General features: G+C 39.9%; 2 protein-coding genes across 7 annotated transcripts in view; one reads left to right on the top strand and one right to left on the bottom strand.

Annotated features, from left to right (window-relative positions):
• PREX2 (phosphatidylinositol-3,4,5-trisphosphate dependent Rac exchange factor 2) overlaps positions 1-27984 on the top strand; it is a 115089-nt gene that overhangs the window by 44706 nt on the left and 42399 nt on the right. For all 5 annotated transcript variants that reach the window (XM_083517526.1, XM_083517527.1, XM_083517524.1 and 2 more), the window contains 17 exons: positions 2191-2262; positions 2348-2470; positions 3212-3316; positions 3730-3831; positions 4974-5135; positions 8926-9059; positions 9464-9567; positions 10522-10671; positions 15017-15161; positions 17356-17456; positions 19731-19834; positions 22005-22054; positions 22275-22350; positions 23165-23237; positions 23925-24067; positions 26435-26527; positions 27740-27888. In XM_083517526.1, the coding sequence (XP_083373652.1) occupies positions 2191-2262; positions 2348-2470; positions 3212-3316; positions 3730-3831; positions 4974-5135; positions 8926-9059; positions 9464-9567; positions 10522-10671; positions 15017-15161; positions 17356-17456; positions 19731-19834; positions 22005-22054; positions 22275-22350; positions 23165-23237; positions 23925-24067; positions 26435-26527; positions 27740-27888 (1886 nt within the window). The remainder of the gene's footprint in view (positions 1-2190; positions 2263-2347; positions 2471-3211; positions 3317-3729; positions 3832-4973; positions 5136-8925; positions 9060-9463; positions 9568-10521; positions 10672-15016; positions 15162-17355; positions 17457-19730; positions 19835-22004; positions 22055-22274; positions 22351-23164; positions 23238-23924; positions 24068-26434; positions 26528-27739; positions 27889-27984) is intronic.
• Positions 8937-27984, bottom strand: part of LOC310713475 (uncharacterized protein) — a 78046-nt gene continuing 58998 nt past the window's right edge. The window contains exons 4-6 of one of the 2 annotated variants that reach the window (XR_014529276.1): positions 10863-10917; positions 10512-10646; positions 8937-9041 (exon numbers count right to left, since the gene is read on the bottom strand). The gene's annotated coding sequence lies outside the window, so the exon portion shown is untranslated. The remainder of the gene's footprint in view (positions 9042-10511; positions 10647-10862; positions 10918-27984) is intronic. The other variant, XR_014529277.1, reaches the window with a different exon arrangement.

Below are 27984 nucleotides of genomic sequence, written 5' to 3'. Positions count from 1 at the left end.
GCTATCTACTTATTCTGTCTTGTCCCTAATTTATGATATAGTATACATCTTAACTGTCTTAGAAGATAAATACGGTATATATCATAAAATGCATGCACAGATATGAAAAATATGCTCTTTAGGATTCCAGCGACATTGCTGGTTTAAAGATCAACTGCGTCCCTAGTATGGTTATCTAGACCATCAATTTCAAATATAGGTTGATTTCAATATTCAGCATCTGGCTGTCAGTGTTCCTACCTGATGTTGTAAAGTCACGCAAACAGAGGCCATGTTTGTACTGCACAAATGCATAACTTCTGTTGGTGCCCCATAGCAGATGTCTGCTCTGTGTGATCACCTATTGTGAGCACTTTTGTGGCTGACTAGGCCAAGTGTGAGGAACCTTCTTCAGCCTAAGGGTCTCATAAGTTAAAATTCTACCTTTGTTAAGTAGCTTACTTTCTATACTCTGTTCAGCAAGCAAGAGTCAGAGATCAAGGGCATATTCCAGCCAAGTTAAAACACTCAAGGAGGCTGTGAAGTAAAACCACTGAGATGTGTGGCTTGGAGAGAGTCCCATGGTCTAGGGATGTGTTTGGTTTGCTGGCCTGAAGTTCCTCACCCCTGACTAGGCTGTCCCTTACAACATATATACATAGTTTGGCTTCTGTTTTCCTACTTTTTTCCACATCATGCATAAAATACTTGGAGGTGAGACTTGAACAATTGTGTGTCGTTGTCCCCCACTCAAGGGTGTGTGATTATGAAACTGTTGTCTGGAAGCCTGGGACACCAGGGTAACAAAAGAGTAATGAGATTGTGGAAGCTACCGCAACCATTGCTGCCTAGCCACAACTGGATAAGAAAATGGTCCGTATGCTTAACGTTCTAATACAAGTCATGTTTATTTGGGAGAAAATCTCACTTGGTGCTTATGCTATGGAAAAAGTGTCTGTACGTGACTGAGGGTAGCTTCAGCCTTCCATTTATCATATTACAGTTCATTACCCCCCCCTTTTAATACATGGTTTCCCCCTATTACCATGTTTTGCCAATAAATTATTATATTCGTGTTTGAAACTCTCTTGAGACATGCATTTGTATTCTTCAGTTCTCATCTTGTTAACTTTACTGTAATCAGTGGCGTAGTGTGCCACCTTCTCAGTTCACTTTGTACTACTGACAGCAATAATATAATTTGATATTGCTGTCAGTAGTACAAAGTGAATTATAATAATATGTTTTATTTATTTTTTTAAACATATTTTTGCTGCTATAGACTAACATGGTTATTTACTTATTTACTTACAGTGGTACCTCGGGTTACATACGCTTCAAGTTACATATGCTTCAGGTTACAGACTCCGCTAACCCAGAAATACTGCTTCAGGTTAAGAACTTTGCTTCAGGATGAGAACAGAAATCGTGCTCCAGTGGCGCAGCAGCAGGAGGCCCCATTAGCTAAAGTGGTGCTTCGGGTTAAGAACAGTTTCAGGTTAAGTACAGTGGTGCCTCGCAAGACGAAAAGAATCCGTTCTGTGATTCTCTTCGTCTAGCGGTTTTTTGGTCTTGCGAAGCAAGCCCATTGACGGATTAGCGGATTAGCGCTATTAGCGCTATTAGCGGCTTTTAGCGGCTTTTAGTGGCTTATCTGCTGATCGGATCAGCTGATAAGCGGCTTAGCGGCTTAGAAAAGGGGGGGGGGGGAGGAAAAAAACCCAGCAGGAACTTGCAAGACATTGACGTCTTGCGAAGCAAGCCCATAGGAAATTCGTTTTGCGAAGCACCTCCAAAACGGAAAACTCTTTCGTCTAGCGAGATCTCCGTCTTGAGAGGCATTCGTCTTGTGGGGCACCACTGTACGGACCTCCGGAATGAATTAAGTACTTAACCCGAGGTACCACTGTACTGTATTTTTATCCCATGTTTTTATCCAAGCAGCTCAAGGTAGTATACATGGCTCCCTCCCTTTTCATTTAATCCCCAGAACAACCCTGTGAGGTAGGTTAGGCTGAGAGGCAGTGATTAACCCAAGGCCACCCAGTGAACCTCATGGCCAAGTGGAGATTTGAACCCTGGTCTCCCAGGCCCTAGTCTGACACTCTAGCCACTAAACCACACTGGATCTCAAAACAATACTTCTTTGCCTTAAAGCTTTTCAGTGCCTGGGCAGTTTCTTTATCTTTATTTTTCTCCCTCTCTCTCAAGGCATTCCTTCACAGAATAATGCAATGGGCTTTTTCCAAGATTGATAAAAATGTTACGGAAGAAACAGTTAAGGTTAGTTGTTATTTACTCTCATTTTATGTATTGTACTTTATTTCTATTCGCTCATTCATTCATTCTCTGGGCTTCTTGTTTACAGACATTGTTCTCAAACATTGAAGATATTCTTGAAGCGCACAAGGACTTCCTGTCTAGTATTGAAGAATGTCTAAATCCTGAACCCAATGCCCAACAAGAAGTGGGAGCCTGCTTTCTTCACTTTGTATGTCAACTTTAATAATATAAGCTTCATATTTAATTGATTTTCTCTTCCTCAGCTCAGCTTAAAAAAAGAATTCTGGCATGGTAGCTCATGTACACTTCACACTGAGGACAAAAACAGACTTGATTGCATAATTAAAGGTCTTTTCAGGACACTTGGAAGCCAGAGTCACAGCGAAAAAGGAAAGCCTTACAGTTTCAGTGTTCATTTTGTAGATAGCACGATGCACTGCGTTTTCCCCCTATCAAGGTACCCTTTAGCATACACTGCTGGAGTTAGTTATAATGATTTACCACATTAAAAAAAATAGATTAAATTTTTTTCAGTCAGGTGCAAAAAGCATTTTACATGTGCTTACATGTGCAAAAAGCACATTTACTGTGGAAATGAGTGGCAGTCTGTGCGATGCATTCTTTGGCATGAAGTGTTACCTTGTAATTCTGCCAAAAATGCAGTTTTGCAGTTACATCTAGTATTCACGGTGCACTGGGTTTAGAATCAGTGAGAGAGCACAAAAACTACTTGAACTGAACTATGAAGCTGACACTTAAATGGAAATGAGTTCTTCCTCTCTGGTTTTGTCTGTGGTTAGTTTTCCAGTATTGGGCGTGATGTGTTTGTATTTTATAGTTTTATTTACTTACTTATCTAATTGAGTTCAGTTATCTGTTTTATATATGTTACTTAAGCCTTTTAAAAAACCTAGAGACGAAATGACTAATATAAAATTGCCCCCCACAGAAAGACAAATTTCGGATCTATGATGAATACTGTAGTAACCATGAGAAGGCACAAAAGCTTCTGCTTGAGCTTAACAAAATAAGAACAGTACGGGCTTTTCTACTGGTAAGCTAATATTTATTTGTATTCTGTACCTAAGTCTTTTGTTTAAACTGATAAATTGATAAGTTATTGTCAAAAGCGAAATATTTGCCTGTTTTAAGGGCAGAAAGAATCAAAGAGCCCTGGTAGGTCAGACCAAAGGTCCATTTTGTCACCAACCAGGTGACTCCAATAAAGTTCATGGAAACAATCAACCCCTCCTGCCCTGGCATTTTTCTCCATCATCTAGTATTTGTAGACTGCCTTTGGACGTCAGCATCACCACCTTAGTATTAATAACATATCTACACTTTAACTCAAAGATTCTGAGGGTGATATACAACATTTCATAAAATCCAGGAGCATAATCCAGGAGCATAATATTGACAATGGAGAAGTTAATTCCAAAAGAATTAAGTGTTTCAATTCCTTTCTAGAACTGCATGTTGTTAGGAGGACGGAAGAATACTGATGTACCATTGGAAGGTTATTTAGTAACACCAATCCAGAGAATATGCAAGTATCCACTTCTTCTGAAGGTATGCCTTTTTGTTGCTTAGTGAAACTGAAAACATATTCTTTGTTAAATTCTGTTTGATGTTCAGTAATGACAATCCCTTTCCTGAAGCAAATGAGACTTATCATTTCACATTTCCCCCTATTCTGCTTGATAGAAGTTTACTTTTGGATCTGATCCATTTTTCCATGTTATGCCTGCAGAATCCTTTAGGTGAAGGGATATAAAGAACAAGTGTGAAACTCTAGCAGGCAAGCAACATTGGGATCATTCTAGCAGTTCGCACCTTTGTCCCTAACTGGGGGAATGTTGGAGAGAGTAGTGCCGCTGCGAGGAACTGCTTTGTGACTGACAGGTTCCATGCTTGGACTGGGGGAGTTGACAACATTCGTGATAGACTGGCTGTGGCTGATGAAGGTTAAAGTCCCAAACATCTGGAGGGTACCAGATTAGAGAAGACTGCTCAGGAGAAACCCTACTTCCTTCCTCTCTCATGCATATCTACTGCTGGATGCCGTGTAGTTCCCTCCCATTGTTTGCCAGGATCTTGTCTCCATTCCCTATTTCTATCAGCATCTCTGAAGGATGGGGCTAGCATCTCCCTTTTTCCATGCTGCATATTTGTGGCGCCTCTGAAATCCCTATCCTGCAGTATGCTATGGACTGGTGTGTGCTACTTGGTCCAGGGAAGGAGTTGGGGAAGTCCCATGAGAGAATTGAATGGAAGAATTAAGCATAGATTTAATAAAAGAGGGTACTAATGCCTAATATTTAGTTTTAGTATCCCTATCAGTTTGATTGGTCATTCCTATGAATCTTTCTGGATTCACTGAGGCTTGCTCCCAAGTAAGCGTGTATGACACTACAGCTTGTCTCCTATAATAGGAACATAGGAATCTGCCTTATGGTGAGTCAGACCATTGGCCCATCTAGTCAACGATTGGCAGCAGCTCCCCAGAGTTTTATGCAGGGACCTTTCCCATCCCTAACAGGAGATGATGAGGACTAAACCTGGGATCTTCTATGTGCAAAACAGATGTTCTGCCACTGAGCTGTGGTTCTTCCCCAACAGTGAAATGATGAGCAGTGAAAGTGCGGGAATTGGTTTTCATTAGTGTGAAAGTGCAGGGATTAATTGTTTTCTTTTAATGTTTTTTTTAAAAGGAGTTGATAAAGCGCACTCCCAAAAAACACAGTGACTACGCAGCCTTAATGGAAGCTCTCCAAGCCATGAAAGCTGTCTGCTCCAACATAAACGAGGCCAAGAGACAGATGGAAAAATTAGAGGTTTTAGAAGAATGGCAGTCTCACATTGAAGGATGGGAGGTAATGTCACAATTTTTGTCATTTTATCAGATGTGGGAGGCATTTAGATGTCTGCACATGGTGCCTGATTTATATTCAGCTTGGTACATTATGTGACATATTGGGAACAGTCCATAACTCACAATTAGAATAAAATGCTTTGTCCCTTTTCCTGATAGTAGGAATAATATTATACTTGTGAACTGGGTGAGTTCTTGTCTGTAGGATTAATAACAGAAATTTGGGGATTGGGCAAGGCAGCAGGAGGGTCTCTTTTGACTGTTGCCCCAAAACCATTGCAGGAGACACCACCTATATTTTCAGTGGGTGAGGCAGAGGGTGGGATTAAGATGAGATTCCCTTTCACTACCCGGTCTCTTTCAGGACAAGTGGGGAAACGTGTGTTATGGTAGGGAAACACGTGTAAGGGAGCATCCTGATTCTGTCTCCACCCCCCTTCCCATTATGATTACTACCATGTCTCAACTTCTTTCTCTTATCTGTCAATGGAACACTCTGGGTGGATGCTTGAATTTCAGGAGAATGAGTCCTTACCTTTAGCCACAATAGCTATGTTCCCCCTCCATTGATGGAGGTGGTATGTCTCTGAATATGGATTACTGTGAATCATGAGTGGGGAGACTGTTTTTGTGCTCACGTCCTGTTTGTGGTCTTCTTGTAGGCACCTGGTTGGTAGGCCACTGTGAGACTATGGGCTAGATGAGCCTTTAGCCTGATGCAGCAGGGCTTTTATTAGTATATTCTTAATGCATGGTTTAGAGGGCATGATTTAGCTGAAGTTGAGAGGGTTGGGATGAGGTATCAGAAGATGGGTTGTGGATTTCATTATGGATTCTCTGCCTTTTCCTTTATAGCATGAGCCCTGCTGTACAATACGGGTACTGGATGGTTGGTGACAAATGCAGTCACTCAATACTTTCTTTTTTCCGTCCCTTGATAAGGTTTAGTCACAGAAAGCATGTGATGTAATACCAAGGCACTGAGGAAAAAGAGTGTGGTTAGGAAAACTCACATCGCCGTTGTGAACCGAGATTTACTTGATGTTACTGCTTTTGGCAGTAGCAAGTATTCACGGTATAATCTATTTCTACCTTTATTCCTGTGTTACTATGTTCAAATCAAAACACATATTAGTTATTATGGGGCAACCAGCCTCATATTACCAACATAAGTCGAATTAGTGCAAGATGGGGTAAGAGTAAGCTGTCTTGCCATGCTTAGTGAGGTCAGTTTCCCTTACCTTGGAAGGAAAATGGGTAATCAAACCTGTTGTTCAACCTCAAGTCTACCTGAGAAGCTCAGTGTGCAAAGAGCTTTGAGCTGGTTGCCTCAGCTCAGAGTAACTTCCTATGTTTTGTACCACTAACATAATGTTGGATAATGATAGTTTTTCAGTAAGGTGATGTCACATCCAGCCCTATATTAGTAATCAGATTTGAAGGTATGTTTTAGTTACAAGTTAATACTCAGTAAAGGAAGACTTTTTCTTCATATGATAGTTTTCCACTTCAAACTCTCTGAATTTAAATGTTTTCTGCAAAAGCTAGCCAGTTTTCGGAGGCTTCTTTGCAATAAATTTTTCTACACTGCAAGAGCTGGTTTAATTAACTAAACATCTGGTTTGCTACAATGCTTAAGAACAGAGAAGCACACTTGTTAGAGATTTTCTGTCAGAAGAAAATGTTTAGCACATTGCTTAGCTGGGAAGAGGACTATTTTTAGCATCTGATGGAGGATCAAAGCATGACTTGCATTCCTACACAAAAGTTTCATAAGCTAATCTTGTGTTGCTGACAATTAAAAAAATTGTGGCAATACAGACTTTTTTAAAAAAAGAATATAGTCTTTAAAACTTCAATTAATTTTATTTTAAAAATCATAGTACAATGCTAATTTCAATATCCTCATCAAAGTGCAGCTTGTCTGAGATGATGTTCATATAGCAGGATCTCATCTGTTAGAAAAATAGGTAGTAACATTTTTGGATTCACAAGAGAAGAAACCCCTGATACTGTATGGAGTAACTCAAACACAATTGTTTTCTAGCCGGCAAGCTAATTAGATAATATGTTGTATTCTGTTACAAGCAGTTATTTTTATTGATAGGTTTCAGTTCATGGATATCTTGTTTTTGATCTGTAGTTACATCTCAAAGGACACAGAAGCATGAATCATTTCCATGGTATTTGATGGTCCATCTTAGGCATATATAACAAAGTGCAAATAACTAGCTGCGAAAGCACATTATTTTATTGTTTTTTTTACCTATTCTTTAGAGTGCCTTTTAAAGAAATTATTTTGCTCAGCCAATCAATTAATAATGTTAGATGTCATTATGTTAGATGTTATAGTTCCTAATTTAGCATTGTTCTGACTTGTACAAATGGCTTAGCTATACATTCTGAACCACGCATAATTACTAACATTCTAGCCCTCAGCTTATTTTACCTTAAAGCAGGTTCCGTTGATAGCGTTCATGCTTATAGCCAAGGAAATATGTTTAGGGGTGCAGTACAAGTTTTCATGTTCCCAAAGTAGAACGGTGTGCAGGAATTTAGGATGGCGCTGTAGTCTAAACCACTGAGCCTAGGGCTTGCCAATCGGAAGGTCGGCGGTTCAAATCCCCACGATGGGGTGAGCTCCCGTTGCTCGGTCCCAGCTCCTGCTAACCTAGCAGTTTGAAAGCACGTCAAAGTGCAAGTAGATAAATAGGTACCTCTCCAGCGGGAAGGTAAATGGTGTTTCCGTGCACTGCTCTGGTTTTGCCAGAAGTGGCTTAGCCATGCTGGTCACATGACCCAGAAAAACTGTCTGCAGACAAACGTCAGCTCCCTTGGCCAGTAAAGCAAGAAGAGGGCTACAACCCCAGAGTCGTTCGCGACTGGACTTAACTGTCAGGGGTCCTTTACCTTTTTAAGGCTATCAATGGCTACTAGTAATAATGGATATAAGCTAGCAATTGCTGGGGAACAGTGGGAAATTGCTGCAGCCTACATGTCCTTCTTGTGAGAAAGACACTTTTGCTTGAGACCACTGAGAGCAGCTGCCACTCAAGAGCAAATAACCTGACATCATATGATTACTTAGTTAATTTTATATCTTACCCTTCCTCCCAAAGGATCCCAGGGCAGCAATCTTCTTATGTATGAGAACAGTTTAAGGGGAAACGCAATACTGAAAGCCGGTCATTAGATTTAGAGGGAAGCAAAATTCTTCAACCAAGATCTGGTAGCACTCTGGAAGAGTTCTGGCCAAAAAACATTGCCCCCCCCCAATACTTGCAATAAAATGTGTTATTTTGCTTTCTTGATTAAAATCTGCAGATTAGGTTTTTTTCTTGCAAAAAAACACTTTTTTGATGAAATATGTAGAAAAAACACCAGAGTAGTTTATAAAACAATGACATTATCACCAAAGAATTTACACCATAATTTAAAACGTACATAAAGTTAAAACCACAATAGAATAGACTAAAACAAATTAAAACTCATATAAGCTTTCTAAATATCTGGGTTGGCTTGTCTAAATAAGAATGTTTTCAGCAGACCCTGAAAAGAGTACAGTGAAGGCGCCTGCCTCATATCAATAGGCAGGGAATTCCGAAGTTCTTACATATGCAGTGTGTACCTGTAAAAGTGCCAATTCCGCTGATTGAAGCAGTCAAGTGGGCAAATATGGGGTAAAGCAATCTTGTAGGTAAACCGGTCCCAAATTTTATATATCTTGGTTTTGCCAATCTTTACCAGCCTTTAGGATCCAATCAATTTTTAAAAATGTGTTTCTTGGGTAGGGATCTAACATCACAGACACGTGCACAGAAATGCTGATGTATGGAGTTTTGCTGAAAATATCTGCAGGAAATATTCAGGAACGGGTGTTTTTTCTTTTTGACAACCTTCTGGTCTACTGCAAAAGAAAACACAGGTAAGAAACACGCACTGAAGACTGACTCCATAAAACAAAATGATGTTGATTTTAATGTTAAAAATATTTCTGATATTTTGATTTAGCTACTTTAATGTTAATATATGCATTATTTTTTTTAAATTATACACTCTGTAGAATACAAAGCAACTACACTTAAAGATTTTTTGGGGAAACAATAGGTCTGCAAGGTATCCTTCTTGCCTGTCTTTTCAAGCTTAACTTTATTATAATTTTTTTTTTATCACAGCATACAGAAATGGACAGTAGCCCTTAAAAAAAGATTTGTTGCATCTGTAATATAATTAATTGGTAATAATGATTAATAGTTGTGATGATTCTGGAGTAAAAATAGCAAAGTCAGTGTCTGAACATTGCTCTTTCTCCCCTACTCTCACCACAAGACGACTGAAGAACAGCAAAGCATCAACAGAAGGCCACCGTTATCTCTTCCGGGGCAGAATAAACACAGAGGTGATGGAAGTCGAGAATGTAGATGATGGCACCGGTATGTGCATCTGAACCAAGGAGATAATCTAAAATGGTTGTTGTAACTAAATATAAATGCATCTTCTTTTTGAGCTATTCTGTTGGTTTTGCATTTGTTTATATTTGCAATAATCTATATAGGTTTAATATTCATGCAGTAATCTGGCAGTAGTTAGCAGAAATTAAATAAAGATTATAAGAATAAGAAGAGTTAAACAAAGGCACATAGTCTATTTTATGAGCTGCTGTGCTGAGCCAGTATAGCTTTGTGGTGACAAAGTTAGTTAGTGGTAGTACACTCTGAGGAGAAAACATTCATTAAGCATTCAATGGGGCACTTAGCTGTTTCAGACCTCATAAAGTCTTTTTTATTATTTGAACTGTTCATCAATAGGTGTTTCGTAGCATTGGGAAACCACATCAGTAGCCCAGATCTGCCTGCGCTGTTGAATACTATGTCTGCATCATAAGCAAGATGATGAGGAATTGCAACAAAATCAGAATTTTATGCCATACTTTGCATATTTGGACAGTATATCTTGCCTCAGTGGACATGTTCCTCTAAAAGACAGAAGCTGCTCATCAATTGCAACGTTCTTATATGCCAAGATTCATTGTGTCTTTGGGTTGTATCCAACATGGCTTCTATTGAACTTAATGGACAATGACTAACACTAATTTCAATGTGTCTGCTCTAACTTAGTTGGATCCAACCCTTGATAAATGTATTTCACATTTCACTCTCAGGGAGAAGCTTATCTCCCACGATGATTGTTTGGTGTTGAGGTAGATAATAAAATCTGAGGACTCTATTGATTTTTTTAAAGGAGGGCAGTGTGTGTGCTGGTAGTGTTGAGGGTAATTTTCCTGTCTCAGGGTGGGATAAGGAAAATACTTTGTATGGGCCAGAGGGTTTACTTGCTAAACATTCATGCACATCCTCCAAAGTTCCCTTTGTGTTACCTTTTTCTAGCTGATTATCACAGCAGTGGTCACATAGTTCTCAATGGTTGGAAGATACACAACACAGCAAAGAATAAATGGTTTGTGTGTATGGCTAAAACACCCGAAGAAAAGCAGGAATGGCTGGAAGCTATTCTGAAAGAAAGAGAAAGGAGAAAAGGTGAGAGCATAAATGTCAAATTGTGGGTTATTTCTAGGCAATATCACACTTGGAGGAAATTGGCTTTGTGCCTGCTATCTGAGGATTTCCTCAGCCTGAGCCAAGAAGAATTCAACCCCCATTATTTCTTTCATGCCTTAATTGACACACTTTATTCTGCTTCCTTTGGGGATCTGAGCTGGCATTCTTACCAAAAAATATGTTGGAGATTCCTTTCTTCCATTCACCATTCATGTTGCCCCCTGCCTATTTAGACAACAATAGGAGATAGAAGAGGAATAGGCATTCATGAGATGATGGGGCAACGCAGCATGGGAGGAGGGTGGATATAGAAGACTACGTGAAGGCTCTTTCTCAACTTGTAAAGCTTGGAGTATTTTGTCTCAAAACTGAATAAAATAAAATAAAATATAGTCCTCCAAATTTTTGAATGGTTTCCAAATACATCAGCATTTGCCACCGTATAAAAATGGTTTCTTAAGCAGTAATCAATAGGTGCCTGGACACACAACAATTATAGGAGCCACAGAAATGCTTGAATAGGAAGTTGTTGAATTTTATCAGTGAATTCCACCTACAAAGTCCTGGGGAACCATGATTTCCCTGCAGTTGAGGTGCCCCCATAATGAAAGGTGTTTGGATCATCCATCAATAGCAACATTAGGTGAAGGAATGTGTTTTGGGTCTCCCATGAGGCTTGTGTGAGTACTGTGGTTTTAATGCACAAAGAAGCCACTGTATAGAAAGGAGTCAAGACACAGGAGAAAGTATAGTCAAAGGCTTTGGCAAAAACAAGACAGTAAGAGCAAGATGATCTATCACATCAGTTCTCAAGACAGAAGCTTTTGAAACATCTCTCAAATAATTCTTATATTTACAACCTTTATTTTTTTCCTGCCATCTCCTGCTAACTATAACTGAAACATCTGTGTAAACACCTCTTTTACAAAGCAGGATGCCTTAATTGCAAGCAGAATTGCCGATGATTCACAAACAGCACAGTTTGCAAAAATTCAAATGCTTTTGCTAAAAGTGGCAGTAAACAGCATTCCATTCAACGTGAATAAAGAGAAATTTTAATTCTTTTGTTTGCTTCATACGACAGCATTGGCCAAAATTCTGCTCACTTCCCTGGATGCAAACGAATTGAAAAGTTTGCACACGGATAACTGGAAAAGAAATTCAGCTGACTTTCTGAAGTAGAGGTCTTGTGATCTTAAATGCTGTTACTTGAAAAAAGAAAGGGAGATGAGGGGAAGGCATATGATCTCTCATCTCCCCGCCCCTGTGATTTTTAAGCGATGAGGATGTCGTTTTCCTAATTTTCTCCCTTTTAACTTTCAGTCCTTTGCAGATATTCAATGCTTACTTTTGATTAGCCAGTAACCTTAGAGAATAATTACATTAAAAAAAATTAAATGGTGTTTTATGTTTTAACACGTACAGCACCCCTTTATTTTATGATGTGTCAGTATAGAAATACTTTTATAAATAAATAAATAAATAAATAAATAAATAAATAAATAAATAAATAAATAAATAAATAAATTAAAGTCTGCTTCTATCAGGTTTAAAATTTCTGCTGCTTGTATTACTCAGCTGTATTCAGAACCAAGTGCCACTTCCTTGCACAGTTATTCCACTTGGAATGTAAGCTGAGCTTCTGACAATATTCAAATCAGCAAGGAGCTCGGGGAACACGTTGTCTCCCCATGGTATCTTAGTAGTCAGTAGAACTATCAGGCATCCTGGAAACCACATGACCCAGGTCTCCTGGCACTGCTAAGGGTATATTTAACAGCATCCCAGGTGCAAACAAACCTGGAACATGCTCTGTCCACATCCCTGCTAATTACCCAGGTGCACTAGAAAACTAAATGTCTCATGGTCCCTGCAGTCTGGAATTCTGCCTTTTCAGTATTCTAGGCATTAGGGAACAAAGGAGACCTGGTTGTTCATGGTGCTGCTGCCACTGACAAATGAATTTGGGATGAAGGAAATGGGTGACAGCTCATGGGTGAGGCATTCTGGGTAAATGTTTGGGCCCTTTTTGCTCCCAATTATGCCGTTGGGCATGTGACACAATTTCCAAGTTTTGGAATTTAAAAACTGTGGAGAATTAAATCTATATTTAACAGATTCATACTGTAATTGTTTTTCAAGAAAAAAATGTATTAGTGGAGCCTAATTCTGAACTGAGCTGAGGAGAGTTCACCCATTGCTGCCACTGAGTAGCCTCACCTTTTAAGGGTCCTATCCTTATAATTGGCACTCATGATGCAAACAGTTTATAAGTACAGACAAATTCAACCAATAATACAGGGTGATTCATAATGAAGTATACCGTTTCAATGCACTATAAAAAGAAGAAGAATGTAATATATCTTACGTTAAGTGTAACAGAATTGTAGGGGAATGTTTAAAGTTTTTTTAGAAACAGTCCCAGATGTTCTTTGTCACGCGACACACATTGAACCGCTAATCCATTTTTGCCCAAACGTGACTCACCCTACACATCGATTTTCCCAGACTTCGTTGAATGGTGGTGCAAACACTACTGACGACTTCTTCTGATACACACGGCCATCTAGGAGTTCTAAGTTTGCACAATCAGCCCATAGTTTCAATTTTTAAATGCCAACCGTAGATACATTTTCTACGATTGAAAATGCCATCGCACAACAGTTACAGATTCCGTTTTGCTCAGTTCAAGAACACAAAATGCCTTCTCACTGCAGACGCAGCCATTTTGCCTCACTAGTCATGTGACACATGCGCTATCACCTACATCACTTCCCTCAGTAGCGGAACAAAAACTTTATGAGTACATCTACCTCACGGTTTGCAGTTGTGGTCTGTGTTGTTGCCTATTACTGTCTTACAGCACCAGGAAACTGTATACTTCATTATGAATCACCCTGTATTAATACCCTGCAACACAGAGCAGTAGGTTTCGATGGTGTGGTGATGTTTACCTGATCCCCTGTCACTGATGGCATACTGGGAGGGTGACAAGTGATGCAGCTGGGAAGTTGGCATGGTGCAAACACACAAGCAGGAGCACTAGCTTGGCTGCACTGGAGTGTTTGCCCTGTACTGACCTCTTCACTGCTTTGCTCTTCCCCATCGACTTTGCAGTATGCCACAGTGACACAGTGTTGGGAGGTCAGCTAAGCAGTGCTGTCTCACCAACTGCTACTGGTTCAAAGTGGCTGGCCAAGGCATTCTTTATAAAATATTGTTACCTTCTAGGATCTGGTCCAGCTCTGGAACACTTCTGTGTGTATGTTAGACCTCAAGGTTGAGGAGTGGTGAGGGAGGTGTAATTCCATGGCTCTGTACGCTTACTTTTTCCTTTCTTTAGGGCACTATCTGACTAAACAGTTCCACTAGTGCAAGGACTTTTAGATGTGCAATGGAAATTCCCTGCCCTCTCTTCTGCTTGACCCCACATGACCCCTAAATCTGTTTTGGGGCTTCTCCCAACCCTCCAGAGCAGATTCAGGGCTTGTGCAGGGAGAGGAGGGTGGAGAATTTCCATTGCACAGCTAAAAGTCCTTGCAGTAGCAGAAAGTCAAGAAATATAGTAGCTAGGTTGTAGTTTGCAAAGGCGATTCTTCTGTAACAGAAGCTGATACCAGGTTTTGTTTGTACTGCTTTTATTTGATTATGAACTTCTGACCCTTCCCTCATTATCTAATTTTGACAAGCTGGTACTGTAGCTATTTTCTGGTTTTTCTGGCGAACCCGCAGGTAGACGTACTCAGCCCTTTTGGGCTTTTAGAATCACTGTGAGATGAGTTCACTGTTGAATGGTAATGACTGAAAAGACTGTAGCCATTATTGCATTTGGCAGGGATCTTGCCCAGATCAGCTGTCTGAGATCTAAATACCAGTGGCTGGAAACCACAGGAGGGCAGAAGCTCAGCTCCTGCTTATGTGCTTCTCACAGGAATCTGGCTCACCACTGTGATAATAGGATGCTGGACTTGATCGGCTGTTGGCTTGGTCCAGCAGGCTCTTCTTACTTTGTTATGAAGTCTTTATAACTGGCCTTATAGAATCTCTTGGGCATTGCGGTGTCTCTTTTTATATATACAAAAATATACAAAAATTGATTGCATATATTACTTTGTTGGAAATGGTTCAAATGCCACTCTCAATAACATTACCATTCCAGTTTTGTTATAAAAGCCAAAGAACTTATATATTTATCTTATAACTAAGATGTATATTTGTATCTGATACAAAAAACCTGGATACAAAACCTGATACAAAAAACCTATCTGTTACAAAAACCTGGAAACATTTCAAATAAAAGAATAACTTTGTTTTTGTTTTTCAGGACTAAAACTAGGTGTGGAACAAGATACTTGGATGATGATCTCTGAACAAGGAGAAAAACTTTACAAAATGATGTGCAGACAAGGAAATTTGATCAAAGACCGGAAGAGAAAATTAACCACTTTCCCAAAATGCTTTCTTGGAAGGTATGTGTTTCTATTTCTATTTTGGATTTCACTTTGTTTTAGCTAGTCTTTGCCATTCTAGTTAGTTAAGAACAAATCAAGAGGGCTATATCTATGAAACATGGATTCCTATGTTAGCTAACCCAATTGTTCTTAAATGATTATGTAAGTCAGCAGACATGATAGTTCTTTAAGATAGAATATTTATGAGACAAATTAGTACAATTTGTGTATGTAAATGTCCACCTGTTGCCTCCCAAATACTGAAGTTGAAATCACCATGTTATTTCATACACCCCAAATAATGGATTCTTCAGTTGAGATTCTTGCACTGCAGGGGGTGGACTAGATGTCTCTCAGGATCCCTTCCAACTCTACAGTTCTATGACAATTGCCCTTGCTCCTGTGCCGATGTCCTGCTTGCGCACTTCCCATAGCTATCCGGTTGGCCAATGGAGAACAGGATAAAACTTAAATTAGACTAAAATTTAGTCTAATCCAGCAGGCAGCAGGAAGAACAACAAAAACTGACAGGAGCTCTTCTTTCAGCCTCCCAGATTTTTGCTGAAGGTGCCAGGCTGAAGTTTCTCTAGGCAGGTCTCAAGGGCTAGGAGCAAAGAGCATTTCAAGTTGAGATTACCTGTTTATTAAGCACTAATCCTGATTTCTCTGCAGGCAGATTAGATGACACTGGCTACTTAAAAAGCATTCACTCCGATTCATTTGCAGGGAAGCTAGACAACATAGAAATTTCTAATAATAATAATAATAATAATAAATAAATAAATAAATAAATAAAATTTATTTATATCCCGCCCTCCCCAGGCGAAGCCGGGCTCAGGGCGTCTAACAACAATAAAACAGTACAAAAGTATAACACAACACAACACTCTAAAATCATTCATTATAAAATTAAACCAAGGTTGATGGCACCCTCTTAATAATTAACATAAGTTTAATGTACTTACTTTTACATTAACTGTGTAAAACAAAGTGCTATCCCACAATTTCCACTTAAGTTTGTGTCCCTATCCTTGTTTCAAAAAGTTCAATCTTTTGAGGAAGTGGGTTTGTTGTTCAAGAACTCCATATAAGCTTTAATTGCATGGTCTGAATTTGCAGGTATGTGGTAGAATCCCATCTGAAAACAGTGATAGTTTGGAAGCCCCAAAACGTGCAACTAGAGATTTATTTGGAAGGCTGACCCTCTAAATTTTAGAGTCTAGAAGATGCATAAAATACAGGCATTAACCAAATACAGTCACCAACTACATGGCTCTTGGGCTTTAGCACTTTACTTGGAGGTGACTAAACTTCATTTGGCCAGAGGAAGAATTCAGTAAACATGAATTTGAAGCAATTACCTGCTCTGCACCTCCCTGACTGAAGTGTGGATCAGATGTGGGTTCGGTTTAGAATCTACACTCTGTCTCAATTCCACAGTTATGAGTGTGCTGGAGTCTCTTAAAAATAGTTATGATTATGTGGCTGTACGCTGGCTCTCTTCTTTTTTACATTCCTAACAGCAGGTCTGAAGTAGCTGGTATGTGCATTGCTGCACTTATAGCCTTCACTTTCCCTGAAGCGACATATACTGATGACATGACTCTCAAGGAAATTGTATGGGGCGTGAGGGCTGCCATGTTTTTTTCTCTGTATAATCTCCCCTGGAGTTGTGGCATGTTATCAATATACATTGCTCCAGGGAACTGAAGGCTATTTATGTGCAGCAATGCACACACTAGATGCTTCAGGTGGCGGCAGCTCTGAAAGTGAAAGAGTCAGGTCTTGGTTACTTCATAAGTATCTTTTAGGAGGCTCCATACTGGACCCTGCTTAGCTTTGCAAATGTGCTAGCAGTTTTATTGCTGCACCAAGAATTTAACAATCAAAACAAAAACAGCATAAAATGACAAACTGAAAGACAGCAAACTACACAAGTTAATGAGATAACCTACACTAATCTGTGTGTTGGATTCTTTTCATAGTTCATAGTGCCATATTCCTATGTCCTTATCTATATCATAGCTTGTTGCTGAAGGGAACAAGGGATCTAGATTTGTGGAGGAGTTGTATGAATTCTTGAATAGTAAATTTAAAAACCAAACCAAGTTTTGTTGCTTCCATAACAATCTTGATTCATTTGAAGTCATTATTTTTCTGCCATTTAAATTTAAAATATGCTAAAATAATTATTTGGTTTTTTCCTAACTAGTGAGTTTGTATCCTGGTTGCTGGAAATTGGGGAGATCCACAGACCCGAAGAAGGTGTTCATCTTGGTCAGGCTTTACTAGAGAACGGCATTATACACCATGGTAATTATATTCCCCTTCCCTCAAGTATTTATGTCAGTCAGTCAGTCAGTCAGTCAGCCCTCAAGTATTTGAAGGTAGCTGTCTCCATGTGTATCTCATGGAGACAGCTACCACACATTTGGAATAACAAGGAGGAGATCCAGGATTCCTCATAGATGACTTAAGTACAGCTGTCAGTAATAGTTAGTGTAGATTTGAAGGCTGGTGAAATGCTATAGCAAGACAATCAGAGTTTGCTAACAATGGGTACCGTATGTTTCTCTATTGCCTGATGATAGTTAGGAAATGCTGGATAGAAATCTACTACAAATATGCTACGTTGTTTATCGACACCTCACTTTAATAGAGGAGATTTTCTCTAGACAGGATGAAAAAAATGCATACAGGCAATCCTTGTTTGGGCGGGGGATATGTTCTAGACCCCCACAGGTGTTGGTGGAACCTGCGTTAAGCATTCTACCCCCCACCCCACCCTCATTCTGCCCTTTCAGTGAAATTTTAAGGTCACTTCTAGGTTCAGTGCTGTGCATACGTGCTCTATCACGTATCAGTTGGACGTGCTTAAATCGGTTGTTGATTGGAAGTGTATAATAATTTTTCATGTCAGACTATATTTAAATGTACTATATAAAAATTTTGTTTGAAGAAATAACTTTGCTTTTAAATTATACCCAGAATTCAATCCTAGATTGACCCAATAGAAATTTAATGAATATTTTATCGGCTGTTTTGATGGAGTCATTACTTTAGACAGAACATAGAAGTTTGAGCCAGACACATTACTTTTATTACCAAGTAGACCCAGCTGTGTTGTCCACAGGAATAGAATCCTTAAAATAAAGTTGAATGAACCATCTGCTCTTCAACTGAGAAAGGATGTGTGTTTGTGAAGGAGTCAGGTTCACATTACAAACACACAACTTTAATTATACATTTTAAGGAAAAAAATAATTAGTATTATTATACATGCACACTGCATTAAGTATTGTTTGCTAAAAACTAAATAAACTCAGACCTATTACAGAAATTGCAGGCATTATTTTTTGCTTGTTTTCCTTAATACGTCATAATCACATCTAATGAATGCAAGTATGCACTCAGACACTCCCCAACCCTCCAAATTTCCTCTTGGAAAGCCTGCTTCAAGCCATTAATTAGTAAGCAAGCACAGCTGCCTTTTAAGAAAAAGCATTTTCCTCTGCTGATATGGAAGGCAAGTTGATAAATACCAGCCTATAACTACAATGAGGAGCTTCATACCACTTAATTTCTTTCAATATTAGAGGTGAATCAATCAATATAGACCACTGAGCAAGGCTGAGCAACATGTAGCTCGTTGCTCCCTCTTTTGATGCCTACTCACTTAAGCATCTTCAAATGCTGCCTGTAATTATTTTTCCTGCAACTACTGCCCCCGCCTTTCATTCAGTCCTTCTTAACACACCGTTGCTTAGTTTGAGAAGCCTCTGCAAATCAGCTCAGTTGTTTGCCAGCATTGTGCATGCACACGAAAGCTCATACCAGTAACAAACTTAGTTGGTCTCTAAGGTGCTACTGGAAGGGATGTTTTTGCCATTTTCACTAGTACCCCCTCACACACACATATGTACATACATAGAGCAGCTAGTAGCTGCTGTGAGCCAGGATGGATAGTGGACTAAAACATGCCTCTGATTAATTAAGGCATGTCATGCATCAAAGGTAGTGCAGGAATTTCCTGTTGATGAGTAATGAATTTACATTCTGCCCTTCCTTCTGAAGGGGCCTGGGGTGGTACAAGGAAATATAAGTACAGTCGTACTTCGGAAGTTGAACGGAATCTGTTCTGGAAGTCCGTTCGACTTCGGAAACCAAGGCGCAGCTTCCAATTTGCTGCAGGAAGCTCCTGCAGCCAATCAGAAGCCACGGAAACTGCATTGGATGTTCGGGTTCCAAAGAATGTTCGCGAACCGGAACACTCACTTCCAGGTTTACAGCGTTTGGGGGCCAAAATGTTCGACTCGCAAGGCGTTCAACTTCAGAGGTCCGACTGTATATACTAATGGATTCTCAATAAAAGGGATCTGGGAACATGGCAGAAAGCTAACAAAAATGCAACCATATAAGGTTTCACCAGCAGGTCTTAGGGTGGGTTACAACAATTTAAAATTCAGTATTAAAAATAGTTTAAGCAAATTAGAGTCACAGAAATAGAGAAGGTTCTGAAAACATACATCTCGGGTGTTAAAGCACTAGATTTTTTTCATCTGTCTTTTATGCTTGCCTTTGCTTTAGTTACTGACAAGCATCAGTTCAAGCCTGAGCACATGCTCTACAGATTCCGTTACGATGATGGCACATACTATCCGAGAAGTGAAATGCAGGACGTAATTTCCAAGGTATAAACCTTATAATGTCATGGTATAGTATAAATTTACCAGATACTCTTATAAAAAAATATTTTTCTATATTAAAACAATTCATCCATCACTGCACACAAACGAGCTTGAATGTATGAAATTATAACACAATAAGTATTCTCAGAAGGAGAATGATAAACCTGTTCTCCAGTTCACTGGGTCCAGTGAGGTCCTTTTCCTATACTTTATAGGTTGCTCAGTATAGGATAAGAATGCATATTGGAGTGGGGTAATCACCTACATTTGAAAGACAATATTGCTGTTGTATACCAAAATGACAACTATGAGCTGTATTTAAATGTTGTTGTTGTTGTTTAGTCGTGTCCGAATCTTCGTGACCCCATGGACCAGAGCACGCGAGGCACTGTCCAACCATCTCATCCTCTGTCATCCCCTTCTCCTTGTGCCCTCCATCTTTCCCAACATCCGGGTCTTTTCCAGAGAGTCTTCTCTTCTCATGAGGTGGCCAAAGTATTGGAGCCTCAGCTTCACGATCTGTCCTTCCAGTGAGCACTCAGGGCTGATTTCCTTAAGAATGGATAGGTTTGATCTTCTTGCAGTCCATGGGACTCTCAAGAGTCTCCTCCAGCACCATAATTCAAAAGCATCAATTCTTCGGCGATCAGTCTTCTTTATGGTCCAGCTCTCACTTCCATACATCACTACTGGGAAAACCATAGCTTTAACTATACGGACCTTTGTTGGCAAGGTGATGTCTCTGCTTTTTAAGATGCTGTCTAGGTTTGTCATTGCTTTTCTCCCAAGAAGCAGGCGTCTTTTAATTTCGTGGCTGCTGTCACCATCTGCAGTGATCATGGAGCCCAAGAAAGTAAAATCTCTCACTGCCTCCATTTCTTCCCCTTCTATTTGCCAGGAGGTGATGGGACCAGTGGCCATGATCTTCGTTTTTTTGATGTTGAGCTTCAAACCATATTTTGCGCTCTCCTCTTTCACCCTCATTAAAAGGTTCTTTAATTCCTCCTCACTTTCTGCCATCAAGGTTGTGTCATCTGCATATCTGAGGTTGTTGATATTTCTTCCGGCAATCTTAATTCCGGCTAGGGATTCATCCAGCCCAGCCTTTCGCATGATGAATTCTGCATATAAGTTAAATAAGCAGGGAGATAATATACAGCCTTGTCGTACTCCTTTCCCAATTTTGAACCAATCAGTTGTTCCATATCCAGTTCTAACTGTAGCTTCTTGTCAGGAGACAGATGAGGTGATCAGGCACTGATGCCCAGGATGTCAATATTTATTCTTGCCATCTCATTTTTGACCACATCCAACTTACCAAGGTTCATGGTTTTTACATTCCAGGTTCCTATGCAATATTTTTCTGTATAGCATTGGACTTTCCTTTCGCTTCCAGGCATATCCGCAACTGAGCATCCTTTCGGCTTTAGCCCAGCCGCTTCATCAGCTCTGAATCTACTTGTACTTGTCCTCCGCTCTTCCCCAGTAGCATGTTGGACGCTTTCCGACCTGAGGGGCTCATCTTCCAGTGTCATAACTTTTATATGCCTGTTGTCTTTGTCCATGGAGTTTTCTTGGCAGGGATACTGGAATGGCCTCCTCCAGGTGGATCACATTTGGTCAAAACTCTCCACTACGACCTGTCCATCTTTGGTGCCCTGCTCGGCATAGTTCATAGCTTCTCTGAGTTATTCAAGCCCCTTCGCCACGGCAAGGCAGTGATCCATGAAGGGGTGTATTTAAATACTCATTGACTAATCAATGGAGGTGGCTGAGTAGGAACTTAGCTAAATTTTGGAGCATTTGTGCCTGTGATAGTTGCTTTACCAGTCTGCCACTTTAATACTACAATTTATAGCAGTATTCAGAATGTTGATTAGCCTCAGGTTGGTCATGCTCAGAGTTGAGTCTATTCAGTAGGCTGATTGAAATTTTAAATTTGTGTACCTTTCTAGCATTCTAAAAGCAATCTAGCTTTTTAAAAATAAAATTTCTGTGGCCACCAATGTGTTTTGAATTTACAAGAATGCCTACTAAGGTTCTCTAAACATAACTAAGGTTGGATCTAACCCAGTATTAGTTTGAATTAACTGGTTTTGAACAAGTGCTTATTGGTGGTTGTTTTTTATTTGAACATTGGTTTAGCATTAAATCTGTTTATATCTCTTAACAGGGTGTAAGATTATATTGTCGTCTGCACAGCCTGTTTACTCCTGTGGTAAGGTAGGTCTTGTTTTCAGAGCTTTTGCTTCAGAACATTAGATAGTAGTTGCTCCCCACATAGGCAGGGCGAAAGATTGATTAATGTGTTGGTAATGGAGAGTAAGGTGGAGTTGTTGCAACAGGGAACAACTGTGGCAATGGCTAAATCATGGGACATGTTATGTGTGATATTCAATAAATGTCAAATATGTCAAAACATATGTATGTTTTATTTCCTTAGAGATAAAGATTACCATCTAAGAACCTACAAATCTATAGTCATGGCCAATAAATTGATAGACTGGCTAATTGCACAGGTAGGAAAATGCTCTGAAGCACATAGCCTTGATTAGCAAATGGAATGTCTACTAACTGCTATTATCAATACAGATTTTCCCATGATGTAGAAATTAACTTGTAGCTCTATATACACCTCAAGGCCAACATCAGCACCTGGCATCATTGGGAAACTACCAGTGAGTGCCACAGTAGAATGCTGATGCCCACCCTGTTCCCCTTTTATTGGATTGTTTCCAGTGCTGCATGGGCAGAGTTCTGTGTTGGACCACTAGGAGACAAGATTTTTGACCTGCCTCCCTCCGTGGAACCCTTATAAGGAGGCGTGGCCCCCTATGGATTTACTTCTTCTCTCTCCTTTGCCTTTTAAGTGGGAACATGGATGTGTTGGGGTTTTAGTCTTTTTGAAATGTCATGATTTTGTTGCCTTCAATTTTTGTAAGTTGGTTTTTTTTGTACCCAACCCTATTTGTGCTCTGAGTAGAATGGACTTCCAGTTCTGCCAGGAGACTTCACTGTCCTCTTCCCCCAACATTGCAGCTGTCCACATGCAGATTTTGGAGCCATGTAGGCAGCTGCAGGGGCCATGGTGAAATCACCACAGAAACAGAAGGCTATTCCACTTGTGCAGCATTGGATACCATCCAAAATAAGTATGTTAAGGTGTCAACTTTTTATCAGTAACACTCCAGGACCGATACAAGGCTTCTAAAACAATGGATTTATATGCAACCCAGTTTTTGTACATGTTGCAAAAGTGATACATGGTTGTTTTCCTGATTTAGAATTGTTGCTTGTGATATTTACATTGAGGTACGTATTATTTATTAATAGGGAGATTGTAGGACAAGAGAAGAAGCAATGATCTTTGGAATAGCACTTTGTGACAATGGATTCATGCACCACGGTATGCAATTTTCATTCAAGTACTCCTTAATTTGTAAGTCTGGAACTCTTGAACCAGATACTCCAGCTCCCATCAGCATGAGCGAGCATGGCCAATGGATGATGAGAAGGCCACACATTCCCCCTCCTTGTGTTTTACTACTGAAAACCCTCACCTAGGAGATACTTTTGTGTCTCAGTATTGCATGGCCAAAGAAGAAGAATGCCCAAGCTTGGTGGCCATCAATAATGTAAGGCTTGTGAAGCAAAATATTTTTTCCTGTACCTGGAACAATGTGGCTCACATGTTTGAGCCACCAATGTATGTTTTAATAAAGGTAATATTTATCCTATGTACACTTTTGCATGGTATACCTTGTGTTTTCTTATGGGTGGGTATGTTCCAAAGCATGCCACAGATAGCTAATGTGGTCAACAGTACCAAATGCCCCAAACACAGAATTCTTCCATTGTTGATTTATGTGCAAAAATACATTTTCCATCATTGAAGTATTTCTGGAGTTTTAGAACATGCAGGACAGGTCTCTGCTGTGAGGAGCCTAAAATCTAGAATTTGTCATAGGGGAAATGAGAGGAAGGGGGCACAGGGAAGCGATATGTGGCTGTTTCCTTAAGCAAAATCAGAATATCAATAGCAAAATGAGTTTGTGGCGTCACAGAAAAATAATATTATTTTTATATCAAACAGTGCTGGAAAAAAGTGAGTTCAAAGATGAACCACTTCTCTTTCGTTTTTTTGCTGATGAAGAAATGGAAGGCTCAAACATGAAGCACAGGCTCATGAAACATGATCTAAAAGTAGTGGAAAATGTAATAGCCAAATCACTGCTGGTAAGTTTGTTTGTTTTTAATGAAGTATGTGTGCATGCATTAATGCATGTGTGTACGTATACACATATTATTTAATATACACTTGATAGGGAGGCCCAATTGTCAGCCAGTATGTTTTCTTTGGTGCACAAAATAACAAGCTTTTTTTTCTTTACCCAAGACTTCCACCTAAGTCAATATGGTATCACTTCTACTGTGTTTTATTGTTGCATTTATTTGAATTTGTATTCCTAGGGTTGTTTTCCTGCTTCCTCTTCTGAATGTCATCTGATGATTGTTACTGTATATTGACTTTTTGGCTACTATTTTTATAAGCTGATTAGGTGACCTGGGTGATATATATTTTTCAGCAACTGGGGAGTCATATAAATCTTTTTGAGTGACTTGTGTCATATCTTAGTGCAAGGGCTAGTGGCCTGGAGGCAAGCAGCAGGTATCACAGGTGACTGAGCAAGTGGTCAAGCAGAGAAATAATCAGGTAGACAGAGAGGTGGATGTGTGAGTGTTCCAGCAGACAGATAAGCAGACAAATAACTGACAGGTCATCAAGGAAGCAGATAAGCTGATGATTAAGTCTGTTCCTGAGCACTGAGTTTCTCTGGATGAGAAGCCAGGTTACATTTAGCAGCCTTTAGGGCCTGATTGAGATTCCTTTATCATCATCATCATCATCATCATCACATTGATGCTTTTTCCTTTCTGTATTGGGTTGGCTAATTAAAAACAACAACAACAACCCCACAGATGAATGAAATACTGAAAACAACCATTAAACAAAACAACAACAACATTGGTTCCCTGTGTCTCTGCTAGACTGGGCATTTGCAGTAATGGCATTGCAGAGATCATGTCAGAAGTTCCCTCCTCTTGGAAGCTGTGACATAGTGGCACAGATTTAAGGCACACAGAATGCCTAGAATTAGTCTCTGGCACCTTAGACTGTATGAAGAACATCCATCTTGAATAGCTGCTGGTCAGCTTAAGTCCTGTTTCAGCCCTTGTCTTACACCAGTCCTTTCTGCCACCTTTCACTTTCCAGCAGATGATACACCTACGAGAGGAAGCTTTTTGTGAGAAAGCAACATAGATTGAGGTATCCCATTGTGTGTTGACATAGAGCAATGGTGACATCAGTCATGAAGTTGGCTACACTTGTCAAGACTGAGGCTCATAGGTACATGTCAGGGAACTGACATCGGAGCTAGAGGCGGAGGGAAGGCTCTCAAATGATGCTGGAGAAGGGCCCAGCAGGGAGAGAGGCAGCTCAACAGATGGGGAAGCAAATCAGCGCAACACCAGGGATAAAGGGGGGCAGATGGGGGAATCAGCGAGAGGGCTCCAGGACTCTTCACCGAACACCAGCGGGGAGAGCACGGGTCCTCCGCTACCCACGCCCTCCCTGCGCAGAAGACTTCCGTGCAGGGAGAGTAGGAGGAGACTTGGCGTCAAACAACTTTTATGTTGGAAAAGGTTTAAGAAACGCCCACTGATGGTTTCTGCTAGCGACTGAGGCAGCCATGAAGTGAAGGGCTGTCCAGACAGAAAGGTTTAACCAGGCAACATAGCCAGGAGAGGCGGCAACTTACGCACGAGCAACCCATACTCATTACAGTACAGGTTGTTAGGTGGCCACATTTTAAATAAACCGCAAAGTGTTAACAGTTTGCTCTTGGCAACATTTATTTAATCTTATTTACATTTGGTTGGTTGGTTTTCAAGTTGCCCTTCATCACTTGTATCAGAATGGGTTACAGCCCAAAGCATCAATACAGTAAAATAATAACAATTTCAATAACAATTTAAAGCCAGTATTAGATGCAACCACAATTTAAAATGCAGCAAGCTGGGACTAAGTTGTGACACTACACCCAATGTTAGAGCAACAAGAAGGGCCTTCCCTGCAGATCTCAGTACATTGGCAGGCATAAGGAGAGGCGCTCCTTCAAGTCTTTGCATCTTAAGTTATTAAGGGCATAATAAGTTACTATTAACTTCTCAAATTGGGGTCAGTCGCAGACAGGTAACCCATGGAAATCCTGCAGCATCAGTCACTGGTGGAGGAAGAGGGGCGTGGGGGGAGCAGAATGTGGATTAACATGGCAGGGATTAATGTGACCATTCCTTGGTCTAGGAAAGATCATAGTTGGCAAACCAGTGTGGCTGGAATAGACACTAAATGACAGTGACACCACTTTGGCTTCCAGTAACAATGCTTGAACAAGGAAAACACCAAAGCTATGTGTTTGCTCCTTCAACAGACAAGACCTCCATTTTGTCAAGATTTAGTCTCACCTGACTGCACCTCATGTTCTAATTTAAATGTATTTTAAATATTTTCCCCAATATGTGTCAATTTCTCTTTTACAGATTAAATCAACTGAAGGAAGCTATGGTTTCGGCTTGGAAGACAAAAACAAAGTGCCAATTATTAAAATAGTGGAGAAGGGATCAAATGCTGAGGTAATACATGATTATTTTACTTCACAGATATTCCTGTCTGCAAATATATATTTAAAACTTAGAAAACTCCTAGTGCGGTTCCCCACTTGTGAATTATTTGTATGAAGTTTATAGGTAGCCAGAGCTCAAATTTCCCAGAATGTGGGTTTTGCTAAACTGGAATTGTTGGAAGGAAGGAATGGGATCATGAGTTGTTGACTATGCTGCTGGAGATGAGCTGGTACAGGGAGCAAGCCTTTGTAGGAGGAATTTATCATGGGGATATGTTAAAATGGTCTGTGTAGGGGGTTGGGTATGAGAAAAAGTGGGGCTGGTATAGAACTGCTGCAAAGAGGTGGTCAGGTTTTTTGGTTGGGGAGTCACAGGAAATATTCTTACAGTGAGATATTCTTATAAAGTCTGAGCAACTCTGTTTTAGCGCAAGAAACATACCTGTGCAGGACGAGCCTAACTATATATGTCTACTCAAAAGTAAGCTCAATTGACTTTAGTTGGTCTTACTTTCAGATAAGTGGGTACAGGACTACAAAGTTGGCTCTACAAAGTTATTTGTCATTTCATAAGTCAGGGAACAATTTCAGAAGAGAAACAGGTTATTGGTGATAAGGTTGTCAATACAAGGTTGTTATTCTGCCTTCATTCAAACGCTTAACTTTTGAATAAACTGAGAAATATTCCCTGAGTAGTTCCATGTATTACAGAGCCTTGCAGCTGTATGCACTTTCTTTGCAAGATGAAACTGACTGGATGTGAATGGCTTCTGTAATATAGCAGTTCAGGTTTTCAGTCAAAAGAATTAATATTTTGAAGGTACTGTTGGGCTTCTGTATGTTTCTGAGCTGTATCAGCAAACCTAAATATTCAGTAAGTTCTGTGCTTTCAAATGCATATCTCCATAAAGCAAAGTGGTTTTCGATAAATGGAAAAAAGGTGAGCCAAGATAGATAATATGGAATAATTTAAACTTTTTGGTCACTACTGTCAAGGCTGCATAAATATTATAATTAACAAACTGATGCTTCCAATAATTAGAAATTTACAAAACAGAGATTTTTCTTTGACTTCCAAAAATAATGTGGATTGTGTAGATTTCATAGCTGCGGGCATACTCTCACATGGCAGGCATTTCAGTATCTTCCTTTGTGTAAAGGAAATTAGTACATCACTAGTTCTGTTAAAACAATTGTGTATGTCTTATCTTTTCTTATCTAGATGGCAGGTCTGGAAGTTGGGAAAAAGATCTTTGCCATTAATGGTGACCTAGTTTTTCTGAGACCCTTCAGTGAAGTGGATAACTTTCTGAAAGCATGTTTAAGCAGCAGAAAGCCCCTCAGGGTGCTTGTGAGCACAAAACCCAGGGAGTAAGTTGTTACTTTGGTTTGGTCAGTTGTGAAGAGGGTGTGTTGCAAAGGCATGCAGATACAAAAGGAAAGAGGAAACACTCTTTTGCCAAATTT

The sequence above is a fragment of the Podarcis liolepis genome (genome assembly GCF_965112155.1).
Source record: "Podarcis liolepis genome assembly, chromosome: 8".
Classification (NCBI taxonomy): domain Eukaryota; kingdom Metazoa; phylum Chordata; class Lepidosauria; order Squamata; family Lacertidae; genus Podarcis; species Podarcis liolepis.
Note: the sequence above shows the minus strand (reverse complement) of the source record. Positions and strands in the feature narration are given on the sequence as shown.